This window comes from Carassius carassius, chromosome 2, assembly GCF_963082965.1.
Source record: "Carassius carassius chromosome 2, fCarCar2.1, whole genome shotgun sequence".
NCBI classification, from domain to species: Eukaryota; Metazoa; Chordata; class Actinopteri; order Cypriniformes; family Cyprinidae; genus Carassius; species Carassius carassius.
Window position 1 is genome coordinate 50,890,893 of NC_081756.1, and position 14,099 is coordinate 50,904,991.

The 14,099-nt window shown below is 39.3% G+C and overlaps 2 protein-coding genes across 2 annotated transcripts; both read left to right on the forward strand.

The window, feature by feature from the left end:
* The first annotated feature begins 2,215 nt into the window (after nucleotides 1-2,215).
* On the forward strand, nucleotides 2,216-3,028 carry LOC132111739 (histone H1-like). Its single transcript, XM_059519325.1, has one exon. The coding sequence runs from the start codon at nucleotides 2,283-2,285 to the stop codon at nucleotides 2,895-2,897; it is 615 nt and encodes a 204-aa protein (XP_059375308.1). The 5' UTR covers nucleotides 2,216-2,282; the 3' UTR covers nucleotides 2,898-3,028.
* Nucleotides 3,029-4,984: 1,956 nt separating this feature from the next.
* Nucleotides 4,985-5,456, forward strand: LOC132111947 (histone H2A-like). The gene has a single exon (XM_059519552.1). The coding sequence runs from the start codon at nucleotides 5,022-5,024 to the stop codon at nucleotides 5,406-5,408; it is 387 nt and encodes a 128-aa protein (XP_059375535.1). The 5' UTR covers nucleotides 4,985-5,021; the 3' UTR covers nucleotides 5,409-5,456.
* Nucleotides 5,457-14,099: the final 8,643 nt, after the last annotated feature.

The window sequence follows — 14,099 nt, forward strand, 5'->3', positions numbered from 1 at the left end:
GCCTTGAGCTGCAGTCGAAACAGATCATTTCAGCCACAGAACTTAGACATACATGGTTAATAAAGACCAAGAAAGAAAGAAAAGACATACTTCATGTTACACAACCTCTATTAGTGTTTCAGTAAGATTAAACTGTATTAAAAAAAAAAAAAACATATTAGTCACAAGAAACAAACTAATTTCAAACTTTTTAGTGAGAGCTCCAGCAGAACCGCGAACTCTTAAAGGGGCCACGTACTGTATTTGAACAATTACTAAACACTGAAAACATTTACATACATAGCTTCTGTCATCAAAACAAATTTCTCGTGCGTATGAACATACAGAGCAAAACTATATTTTTCTTTGCGATTTTCATTGATTTTCCAAAATTGGAGCTAGACTGTTGCGTATTGTTGTAGGAGGGATGGGAATCTTTCTTGTATTTGGCATTTCCATTTAAAGTGATTAATAAAGTAAAGAGAAAACATAACATGGCATAGTTGAGTTTGAGAAGAAGTGAAATTGGCAGAATAGAGGAGGATAAAACGGTCTAATTTCTAAAAAAATTTCAATGAGTTTATAAGGAATTTTACAAACTACAGTGTAATATTGACTACGTGTGATATCTGACACGGATTTCATTCTACAGAATTACAATGAACAAAACGAGCGGGAACTGAAACTAAGGAGGGTGTTGACGCTCATATATCATATATATATATCATGATCGGTAACAGTACAAAACTAAAATGCTATTCTTTTTTATTTAATTTTACACATTTTAAGTGTCATTAGGATAAAATAGTGACAACTGCGTTTAATGTTAGTTTTCAAACTGTAGTTTATCTTAACGGGATGACAACAATCCCGGTAAAAAGTTAAAATCACAAATTAATTTTCTCTACGAGTTTTATGTGTATGTATATATAACTACTCATTTTTTTTTTATGCAGTTGTCATAATGTCAGCTTTATGAATGAGAAAGTTATGATTTCTCTATTGTTCTCATTTGTAAGTCGCTTTGGATAAAAGTGTCTGATAAATGATTAAATGTAATGTAATGTAACTCCACTGTCACAATGTTTATCAAATGTTCAACAGTTTATTCAACATTATTGCAACTTTAATAACATGGGAAAAGTGTGGATGATGACATCCTGAATAAAAAAATGTGCATCTGCTTGAAATTAAATTGTAATTTTACTGTTGCAACTAAAATAACATGCAGTGACACAACATGAGTCAAAAATGAGTTTTCAGCAACTTTTTTCTGAGACTATGTCTAGCCCGCTAGCAAATATGTAATAATGTGTATTGTAGGAGCAGATCTAATATGAACTGGTGACCTGTTTCAGAGTTTAGGACCCACGACAGAAAAGACACGTTCACTTCTGTTTGAGTTCTCTGGGATCATTGAGTGATCGAAGAGAACCGGATCGAAGAGCTGGAGACGGGTTATGTGGAGAAGCTCAGATAGATATAAGGGGGCTAAGATGTTTAGGCACTTAAAAACAAAAACTAAGGGTTTGAACTCCACTCTGAACCGGACAGAGAGCAATCAGCATGAAGTGAGACCAGGTCTGTGATGATGAAGTCCTCGTTGATTGAAGTGACACAAGAGTAATACCACAAGATTATAAGTATTTCTGACCAAAATACATTAAATATCATTAATATAACAAAATCACAATAAATGACGTTATCTACATGATATACCAAATCCACGGATGATGTGATGATGACAGATAAGCTCCAGACACAGACTCCGGGAGGAGTGGACAGTCTGTGCTTCAAGCAGGACAAAACAGAGACTGAAGGAAACACTACACACGTCCCTCAGTGATGACCATCGACCTAAACTGACTTTCAGACTGTTTGCTGGACACACAGATGAAGATTTCAGTCTTTATCAACCTTTTCACTTAAACATGGCATCGAATTTACACGAGACTTTTCCCCCGTGACTGCTGCTCGCCTTTGATTCGCTCTGACGGAGACAAAACAAACATTTCCTCGTCGAGTCTTTTAGTGTCCAAAGAAAGCTGCAAACCTCTGCTCGGTGTTCATTTTGTTTCTATTGCTCCAAACTATTTTAGCACTCGAGTATTGTCCTTAAATGTAGAAGAAGAAAACACAAGCGCGAGCGGCTCTTGGAGGCGCGCAGACACAGAGCGGGCGGGTTGAGTCTGTAAGGTTCTCATGTGTTGAATAAGAGCGCGGCGCTGTTCGTCTGCTGCTCATTAGTTACTCTACAGAGCGTTTGATTTGTTGATTTCACTAAATACTCTACACACAGAGAGATGGCAGAAACCGCCCCAGCTGCAGCCGCCCCACCGGCCAAAGCGCCCAAGAAGAAGTCCGCCGCTAAAGCCAAGAAAGCAGGTCCAGCTGTCGGTGATCTGATCGTTAAAACCGTGTCCGCATCCAAGGAGAGGAGCGGCGTGTCTCTCGCTGCTCTGAAGAAAGCTCTCGCTGCCGGCGGCTACGACGTGGAGAAGAAAAACTCCCGCATCAAGCTCGCCATCAAGAGCCTGGTGACTAAAGGCATCCTGCTGCAGGTCAAAGGAACCGGCGCCTCTGGATCCTTCAAGATCAGCAAGAAGGAGACCGAGACCAAGAAGAAGCCGGCGAAGAAGGCGGCTCCTAAAGCCAAGAAGCCCGCGGCCAAGAAACCCGCTGCTGCCAAGAAGCCCAAGAGCGCAGCGGCAAAGAAGCCCGCCGCTAAGAAATCCCCCAAGAAGGCCAAGAAACCCGCTGCCGCCGCTAAGAAGGCCACCAAGAGCCCCAAGAAGGCGACGAAGCCCGCGGCGCCCAAGAAAGCAGCCAAGAGCCCCAAAAAGACCAAGACCGCCAAACCCAAGACAGCGAAGCCTAAAGCTGCCAAGCCTAAAAAGGCAGCTTCCAAGAAGAAGTAAAAACCTGCTGTTTTATTCCCCAACGGCTCTTTTCAGAGCCACCCACAAACTAAAGAAAGAGCAGTTTACTTTGTGGAATTAATGTTAGGTTAAGAAACTTAAACTAATTTGTGCCCCCATTTTACTTGAAAAACAACACAATAAATAAACAGCGATGAACACTGAAGTATTTCATAGATATTACACACAGCACAGAGATAAAAGAGCTTCTGAATCATTCGGTAGAACACAGTCATCACTAATCTCCCACTAAATCAACACCGAACTACTACAAATACCATCTACTGGATGTTCTTCATCCAGTGATTCACTAAATCATTTTTAATTTTGATATTGGTCTCTCTTCCACAAAACCTCAAGAGAATCTGGAATCTGATCATGTTATTAATCCTGTTTTTATCATCCACAAGTGATATCAGCTCCCCAGCAGAGCACCGCACAGAACAGAAGACACTTTACTGACAGCAAATAATAATAAATAATAATCCTGACTGCGGCTTCTTTTAAAGACAACCTCACGGTACTTTCTCCAGTGTAATTTACCGTCCAAAGAGATGCCAATACATTTATAAGACTGCACTATTTTACTATTTACTGTTTGGTATTACTGCTTCCTTGTGTCTTCATAAATCAATGATCAACTCCTTAATTCTTCTCCACAAAATAAGTAAATAAATAAACCACCACACCATGAAACACGAAGCTCAACATCTCTTCTATTGTCCAAACCATTATTTTGTTTGATTAGACCCACAAGTTCAGTGTCAGAAAAAATAAATAAATGAATAAATCAGTTTTTAGATACTGACACAAAAAGAGTATCTAACATGAACTAATCATACGAGCAGCACATGAAAGTGTGAACGAGTGCTAGTCGGCTGAAATCAGTGTCACACTCATCAGATTGTAAGAGCAGACTGACGGAGCGAAGAAAGAAGTGTCTCCAGTCATTGTGTTCTGGTTGATGCCGGAAATTAGTCGACTGCTTTGTACTAAACAGTGTCTTTGTCTGCAGTCATTACTTGTTCAGGTAAATCAATATATGTTGGCGTGAATGTTGTCTGTTGACGTCATCTTAATGTCGTCCTGCAGGATTTTTCTATGGTTTAATAACTGTAACCCTGACAGTCATCTTCTTCTGTCTCCTAACAGTCATGCAAGAGCAACTGCAGAGCTCACGAAGAACAAGGGTCAACACTGTAAATACTGAAGCATTATATATTTTTTTGCCAATAAATCTTTTAAAACTTATGATATGCTTATAATTGTTTTTCAGTATACCAAAGAAGTGTGTAAAAATGATCTTCAAATACTGAAGCAGCAAGCTTTGCAAAACACTAAATTAATGTCACTGCCAAAACTTTTGACCATGACTTTACATGTTGGCTGTGTATTTAGAAAAACCACAGAGTAAAAGTGACATGACGTGACATTCAGCCAAGTATGGTGCCCTATACTCAGAATCCGTGCTCTACATTTAACCCATCCAAATTGCACACACACACACACACACACACTCACACACACGCACGCACGCACACACACACTCACACACACACACGCACGCACGCACGCACACACACACACAAGCACACACACACACACACACACACACACACCCGGAACAGTGGGCATCATTTTAGCTGCAGCGCCCGGGGAGCAGTTGGGGGTTCAGTGCCTTGCTCAAGGACACCTCAGTCGTGGTATTTCCAGCCCAAGACTCAAACCCACAACTCTAGAGTTAGGAGTCAAACTCTTTAAACACTAGGCCACGACTTCCCAATAACAGACTTATATTAAAATTGACAGATTTAATGGATCATTGATCTAAATTTAATTAGATTAAAAATATGGGATCAGTGCTTTTTGCCTTGAAAATTACTTGACAATACTTTAGCACACTTTTAGCATTTCTTGAATGTTTTCTGTCGTGTTGTTTCTGAAAGCTGTGGAGGCGTGGCTTTGGAGATCAGTGTTGGAGGGAAGTTCAGTGATTGGTTTGAAATCTTACAGACTCTAAACCAATGAGCGACTCGCACGCTCTTTTAAATACAGTTGAGCGACATCCATAGCCTATACTCACTGTTTCTGCATTACAAACGGAGAAATATCTACCTATTAACAATGAGCGGAAGAGGCAAAACCGGCGGCAAAGCGAGAGCGAAGGCCAAGACTCGCTCCTCCAGAGCAGGGCTGCAGTTCCCCGTCGGTCGTGTTCACAGACTTCTCCGCAAAGGGAACTACGCCGAGCGCGTCGGTGCCGGAGCTCCCGTCTATCTGGCGGCTGTGCTCGAGTATCTGACCGCTGAGATCCTGGAGTTGGCTGGAAACGCCGCGAGAGACAACAAGAAGACCCGCATCATTCCCCGTCACCTGCAGCTGGCGGTGCGCAATGATGAGGAGCTCAACAAACTCCTGGGTCGAGTGACCATCGCTCAGGGCGGCGTGCTGCCCAACATCCAGGCCGTGCTGCTGCCCAAGAAGACCGAGAAACCCGCCAAAGCCAAGTAAACCGAGTCCGCTCTGCTTCTCCAACACAAAGGCTCTTTTAAGAGCCACCCATTTTATCTCTTACAGAGCACTTTTCTGAAAACTTAGAACCTAAAACGTAAATTTATGGAAACCGGTATGCACCAAATCAACTAAATTAGTTTTGCTTTAAGTAGAAGTGTTAACCTTCATAATAGTCACTGGGTGCAAATCAGAATGGTCTTGGTGAGGATAAGTAAAAACTATTTGCTGTGTTTACATATATTCATACGCATACACAACTACATAGAAGGAAAGAGAAAAAATAGATAAAATAAGTACACAACAATATCAGTAAGTTTGTCTGCGCACACACAACTGTAGAAAGTATATTTTTAATTTCATTTACAAAGTATGTCGTGAGGGAACACATTACTCCTGTCCTTGCTTCACTACACTGGCTTCCTGTCCGCTTTAGGATTGATTTCAAGATTTTAAATGGGTTGGCGCCTGCTTCTTTATCAGAGCTTTTACATGTCCAAGCTCCTGTTAAAGCACTGAGGTCATCCAGTCAGGTGCTCCTCAATGTTCCGAGAACCAGGTTAAACAATAAAGGTGACCGAGCTTTTTCAGTGGTGGCACCTAAATTATGGAATAGTTTACCTGGACACATAAGAACTGCTCAGACTGTCAGTTCTTAAGACACACTTGTATTGCTTTTATTTCGAGCTGAGCTTTGACATTGTGATGTTTTTACTGTATTTGTCTTATTTGTGTGTGACTTTTTATTTATTTATTAAAGGCGTCTACAAAATGACAATGTAAATGTAGAGTATTTGTTTGATTCTTAAAGTAATAAATGGAACAAAGCATTTTGAGCGGGAAATACAAACAGTACTCCGTTTGAAAACAGGAGATGCGCAGTCATTGGCTAGCAGTCCAGTGCAGACGTCACACATCAGCCAATCACAAGCTTCTGCACCCTGACGCCATCCTAAAATGCTTTAAAAGCAGCTGTGTTGGAAACACTGTTACACTTGTATTCTGAAGTAGTGATGGGATTTATGGCTCTTTGAGGGGATCCGGATCTTCGCGATCCGTTCCTTTCAAAGAGCCGTTCAAAAGAACGGCTCTTTTAAATATTTAGTCAGTTTTAAGAAGCCAGCTTGGGGGCATCTCAGTTTATCCTGGAAATAATCACTGGGAGGAATGGTGAGGTGAGATTTGTAGCCAAATAATTAAAACTCAGATATCACACACCAATATCTGAGTTTGAATTATTCTGAAATATTGATTATTACCTCATTTGTCATGTGTGGACTATATTCCATAGGGTTGCACAAATCCCTCTGCTTAGACAGTGACATCACTATTTTGGATTTACCTTTAGTACAAAGTGTGTGTGTGTGTGTAAAGCTACGTTGACTTATGTTATTCATACAATACCTACTCAAACATCAAAAACAAAGCCGGCTGCAATGAATTTCTGTGCAAAACAGCTTTTACTACAAACACTTTCACACAAGAACATTGTTATCACACAAGAACATTTTGATAGAAAACAAAAAATATTTAAAGTAGATAAAATTAGAATAAATAAAATGGAAATGTCTACATACTACATACTATTACTACTGTAAACTTTGCAAATAGGACATCAGCCCCTTCAAGTCAATGAACAATAACAAAGTGGGCAGCAATGAACATGCACAACTAATAACTAATATCATCACGCTATAAAGGGTTGGCCTGCGCTGGGTGCGCCCCTCCCCCTATAACTGTTCTGTCTCGCGGAGGAGCTCATTTGTGTGCATCTGTGTGAAACACGCATAGGAAAAAAGAACGACAGAAAGAACGGCTCCCCTCCAGCCGCGACTCGGCTCCCATCGTTCATGTTTATGAGCCGTTCAAAAGAATCGGTTCGTTCGCGAACGTCACAACTCTATTCTGAAGTGATTAGACTGCAGCGATGGCAAGAACCAAGCAGACCGCTCGTAAATCCACCGGTGGTAAAGCCCCGAGGAAGCAGCTCGCTACTAAAGCCGCCCGGAAGAGCGCCCCAGCCACCGGCGGCGTCAAGAAGCCCCACCGTTACAGGCCCGGGACCGTGACTGTTTTTGCGCATTATTAATCTCTAATTATACACGTGCAAAAACATTGGCATACAGTGGTGGTGGTAATTATGATTCCTTCAAGAGATTCATTCACTTTTCAGTTCGTTCGCCAAAATGATTCGTTCAGATTCGTTCAGTGACCATGTCTTGGTAAAATGACGACGACCTATAACGTACGTGTGCAATGACACCCTTATGTAGTTAAATACTTAACATTAAAAATGCCATATAATGTCTTAACTTGTGTGTAATACAGCCGTGTAATTATAAGGTATAAATATAGGAAAAAATACTACCTTCACAGTTTCAGACAATTCTGCTTGGGTTTATACTTGTCTTAGGCGTCTTAACGGTTTTAGATCTCTCTTCAAAGAATAATCACAGGCGAAACCGTAGATGTGTTAACAAACTTTAACCCTCTGACCCTCTTCGTTTGGGAGTCACATTTACTAGACGGTGGGCCGAGGGTCCGTATCTGCTTTACTTTTCGAAACGGATGATCCCCATGGAGGGAGAACCTGGATTTGTAAAGTTGGGACGGTTGTTTTCTCAACGATATGAAAAGTGTTGCCAATCCCATTTATTGCACATTTTCCCCAAATTAACCAATCAGATGTAGTTTATTTAGAACAGCTGTTACACGGATGATTTAGCTTTCAGATACGAGCGAGCAGCAGCGTATTGATATCTAGTTTTTTGTACTAATCTTATGTTGTTACTGCAACTACACTGCACATATCTGTACATGTTGTTTATACTGTATCTATTCTGCTCTTATATATATTTAATTTATATTACTGTTAACCATAGGCTACTACTTAACTGTGTACTACTGTCCATTCTGCACTGTACAGTACAGACCAAAAGTTTGGAAACATTACTATTTTTAATGTTTTTAAAGAAGTTTCTTCTGCTCATCAATCCTGCATTCATTTGATCAAAAAAAAAAAAAACAGTAATATTGTGAAATATTATTACAACTTAAAATAATAGTTTTCTATTTTAATATCCTTAAAATAATTTATTCCTGTGATGCAAAGCTGAATTTTCAGCATCATTCCTCCAGCTTCAGTGTCACATGTAACATCAGTCGATCACATGATCATTTAGAAATCATTCTAATATTCTGATTTATTATGAGTGTTGAAACACTTCTGCTGTCTCATATATTTGATCAATAAAAGGTTAAAAAGAACTGCATTTATTCAAAATAAAAAAAACATATTTTCTAATAATATAAATCTTCTTTACTATCACTTTTTATCAAGTTAACACATCCTTGCTGAATAAAAGTAGTGATTTTTTTTTACTTTTTATTGATCAAAGTATCCTAAAAAGTATCACATGTTCTGAAAACATATTAAGCAGCAGAACTGTTTCCAACTTTGATAATGAATCATTAGATTAAAATGATTTCTAAAGGATCATGTGATAATGATCCTAAAAATTCAGCTTTGCATCACAGAAATTAATGATAATTTAAAGTGTAATAAATTTAAAAACAATTATTATAACAATTATGCAATAATATATCACAATATTACATTTGTTTCTGTATTTTTTAGCAAATAAATGCAGGCTTGATGAGCAGTACATCGTATGACAAACGGTGGTTACATAAAATAAAAACTGTACAAATGGATAAATTAACGTCTATATTCTCATTTTGTGTCAAACTGAATATGTAGCAGAATTAGTTAAAACAGTTCTTATCTTAAATAGTACAATCTTAAATCCTGGGCGCGAAGCTCGCCAGTGTGTTCACAAACGCGTCACCAGCACCGACACTTTCCACGCACGCTATTGGACGAAGGCAACAGATACGTCATGCAGTTCGGACCCCGCACGTAGCTGCTTGCTCTATTCGCCGGGAAAATAACCTGCAGAGAGTTATCGATATTATAGTAATGGACAAAGTGTGTGAGTGGCAACAATTTTTATTTGCTTTGTCGAAAAGCGTAGCGGTTAGGTATAAAAATCTGGGTTATCCCTCACCACAGATCGTTTGAAAACACGAAATCTCCCCTCGGCCCACCGTCTGTACCTTCTTCGCGGCCAAAAGTGACCGAAGCCTTGAAATGTTACTTTTTTCTTCTTCAGGAAAACCAATGTAACATATTTTTGTTCAATAATATTTTTTTTTATTATTATATATGATTTTTAGGGAATTTTATGATACCAATGTAACATATTTTTGTTCAATAATATTTTTTTTTATTATTATATATGATTTTTAGGGAATTTTATGATACTATGCAATATTTATACAATTTTAATGAGCTATTTTCTCCATTAGAATTAATATATTTTATCTCTTTATTTATTTACTATTTTTTAATAAATGCAATAGTTCACATTAAAATAGAGTGAAAGCATTTAAAATCCATTTTTTGATGTGAGAATTGGGCAATCTGGAGGCATTAAAAAAGTAAAAACTTGTAATGTTGCGTAACCTCTTGTATTAACACCCTATATAGATATATACAGAGGCTTTTGGATTCCCATAGTTTTTGTGTGTGTGTGCGCGCGTGTGCGTGTGTGTGTGTGTGCGCGCGCGTGTGTGTGCGTGTGTGTGCGTGTGTGTGTGTGCGCGCGCGTGTGCGTGTGTGTGTGAGAGAGAGAGCCCCTTTTGTATTTTTTCCATTTATTGATTGGTGAGTAGAGTCTGTAGAGTCGCCCCTTGATTGCTGCACACTTTTTCAGTTTTCACATTTTTTCGTATTTCCCATTCATTTCCTATGTCGGTCATTTTTGACCGCGAAGAAGGTAAGTGTGACTATTTTTTTTGGACTCTTTAACATATCCAAATCATGTCCATGATTTTTTTGTATGTTCATATTGCTAATGTGACAAAAGTCACCAAGTGTCATCTCATTCCGTTGAAGCTACGATTTTTTAAATGTCAAAATATAAACATTTTCGGTCAAAAATGACTGAAGAGGGCCAGAGGGTTCCTGTTGTGTAATTGGTTAGTTTTCTAAACCAATAATAAAAATATACCTCGAATGCTTGTGGTGTTTAATGTACAAGTAGAGATAATTTTGTTCTAATAGTTCTTTATTAATGGGGGAGCTGAGCAGCACTGATTTGTTTAATATGTTATCTGCAGCTCTCTGTTTACTTCAAAGGGATAGTTCACCCAAAAATAAAAAAAATGTGTCATTAACCCTTTAGGCGCCAGAGGTTTTTTCCTAAAACTTTCGATTTTGACATCTTAATTTCAAAAGGCTATATATTAAAAGTGATAAAAGATAGAGACGTTCTGTCAATTATAAAAAATATTAAGGATGAGCCAATGTGTATGTAGGGATTACATTTTCCCCATCGAATTTGCATATTATGACGTCATATGGGCGTGGTCATCTTGAATTTCAGAATTTTCATGAAAAGTCATGTGTTTAAATGATAAAATGCAGCACTTCTTTCCCCCCAAAATGTCCCTCACCTTCTGTGTGCTATATTGCACAATACTGAATGCTCAGGTAAATAGTAAGTAGTAAACAAACTGTAAATCATTACTAATAAATGGTAGAAACAAACCGAATGCATGTAGTGGTTGGGATTGTCAATTTACTACATACAGCAGGCACTCTGACTCCATCTATGGGGCACATATATATTATTCATATGACACACAAACACAAGTAGACAAGACCTGTTTAGTTTAAAAGCTCTGCCCCGTGTCACATCGCCTCCTGCTACGAGCAGCGCGGTCAGATCTGCGTCGCGCACGCGTCGAGTGTGCACAGCTCGGACTGCTGTCAGTGTCATTGCGACTCCCTTGCCTCCTAACTGTCCTATGAATACTTCGATTGCGAGTCCGACTCTCTAACCATTAGGCCACGACTTCCCCCAAAATCAACAAACCCTCACGAGAATTTAGTTGTTGACACCTGAGTCACCTCAGTAGGCTCAATAGTAGTTTTTGATAAATCCTTAGGGTATATTTGTTTTTATTTTTTATTATTATTTTTTTTTTTACCAGCTTGTGCTCCTATCGTACATCGGCGAGAGCCTCTCAGCTAAACAACCTTAACTTCCCCGTTTACGGTCGTCGAGACTTACCCATCTGGTGCCGGCGAGGCTTTACCCGTTCGATGCAGTGTGCTCCCATCGGACGTCAGCGAGAGTTTTCCCGGTCGGGTTCAATACTTGCTGCCCTCAAGCGAGTCTCATCCATCTGGTGCCGTGAGTATCGACCTCCCATCGGATGTTGCAAGAGTCTCCCTGTCGGTCAGCCCAAAAACCTTTTTATCTGCCCAACCGAGAGGACCCAGACGTCTGTCGTCCTGAGTCACTCTCCAGTGGAAGGCATGGGCTCTCGCGGTCAGCCATTTGCCCTCCGGCCTCTGAATAGCAGGGGCTCCTCAGCCAGTAGGGCCCATACGCCGACACCGTGACCTATTCCAGTCGAGGCACCTCGGGCCCTCCCGGTCAGGCTATACCACCACGCCGCTCGTCCTCACCGTTCCAGCACTGTGAGCTCCCGTTGAGCACCGACCGGACGCCTCTAACACAGTCCAGGACCTGCAGCCGGTAGGACCTACCCTTCCACGCTTAAATCACTCCCACTGGAGTAACGTAGGCTCTTCCGGCCCGCCAACGAGATGACTTCTTAGAAAAATAAAATCAGCCCCCACCAGTACTCAATGCTGTTTTTGGGGGGCGTTCTTGAACTGGCGGCTGTGCTTCGTTCATTTGCTATTTGGGGTACTCTAGGTTCGGGCCATTCGTGAGCTCGGAGCCCTTCCCCGGACAGATACGCATACCATACCTCTGCTAATTATATTTAAGCGTGAACTCATGAACTATATATACTACCTTGATCGTTGTATGTACTTTTTAAAAAAATTACTTAAATGAGATGAATGCAATCAATGCAAAATTAACAAAACTAAACATTTCCATAACATTCTTCAAGTATTTATACGTAAAATCATGAAAACCTCATTTGTACAACGTTCCAATAAAATGTAAAATATTAACTGTTTCAAAAGCTTTTGGCTGGTCTAAAAAAAAAACACAAGTAAATTCTTGATTTTCAAGTGCAAGGGTAACCTTGTCAATCAGGTGAAGAAAAACCATATATCTTTTCTCCCAGGCATTTTAATCTAATATTAATACTTATACTATATAAGTTTTTTTTTTTTTTTTTTTTCGAAAACCATATTGATGTTTGCAAATAATAGAATGTAAGTTAAAAGGAGTTTTTTTTTCTCTAAATTTTTTGAGAAACACGGCAAAATAGATATAGGTCTATAGTTGTATAAATTTGTGCATCATCTGCTTTAAAGGGATAGGTCACCCAAAAATGAAAATTATGTCATTAATGACTCTTGTCGTTCCAAACCCGCGAGATCTCCGTTCATCTTCTGAACACAGTTTAAGATATTTTAGGTTTAGTCCGAGAGCTCTCAGTCCCTCCATTGAAGCTGTGTGTACGGTCTACTGTCCATGTCCAGAAAGGTAAGAAAAACATCATCAAAGTAGTCCATGTGACATCAGAGGGTCAGTTAGAATATTTTGAAGCATCGAAAATACATTTTGGTCCAAAAATAGCAAAAAGTGCGACTTTATTCAGCATTGTCTTCTCTTCCGTGTCTGTTGTGTGAGAGAGTTCAAAACAAAGCAGTTTGTGATATCCGGTTCACGAACGAATCATTCGATGTAACCGGATCTTTTTGAACCAGTTCACCAAATCGAACTGAATCGTTTTAAACGGTTCGCGTCTCTAATACGCATTAATCCACAAATGACTTAAGCTGTTAACTTTTTTAATGTGTCTGACACTCCCTCTGAGTTCAAACAAACCAATATCAGTAATTAATTTACTCAAACAGTAATAACTTTATTTTTAAATCCTCTGGTACAAAACCTGTTTTGAAAGAAAGAGAGAAAAAAAATGTGAACAAGTGGCTGCAATACTGAACATTTGACCTGCCTGACAATAGTAATAATAATAATAATAATAATAATAATATTTAATCAATACTTCCACCTATTTCCTGAATTTCATGTGGCTTAAAAGTAGAAATAACAGGAAAGTTTCCCAATGTTTCATTTAGGATTACACCATTACCAGTAAATATTATCAGCTAATGTCCGTTTGAAGAAACAATTATGATTTGTACACAAGTTTCACAAACGTCTATCTTGTTGTTGGAGCAAGGATCTGTAGAAGTGTTTCTGCTGCTCCAACAGTTCTCAGACTTGCTCCACAGCAATGAATAAAATTAAAATAAATAAAATAAATCTGCAATTTTGCTATTTAAAGGAGATTAGACTGCTCTCAGCACAATTTTCAAAGATTTATTCATTTATTCACTTCAGGCATAATTCTTCAGATTATGGTTTGACTGCAAACCTTACACAAGTTCAAAAAAACACTGCAGCAGTCATCTCAGCTGGACGGGGTTTGATCTGAGCCTAATGCGTGTAAACATGATGCAGATGATCTTAAAAATGCTTTAAAACATGGGTTTTAATATGAAACTCAACGTTAGATCAGGGTTTGGATTAAATTAAATCATTGTTTCCTGCTCTAACTAATGAAGGGGGGAGCGTCATGTGACGCGCGCTGGTTTCAGTCAGGTCCTGTAAACAGATGTAAAACGCCTCT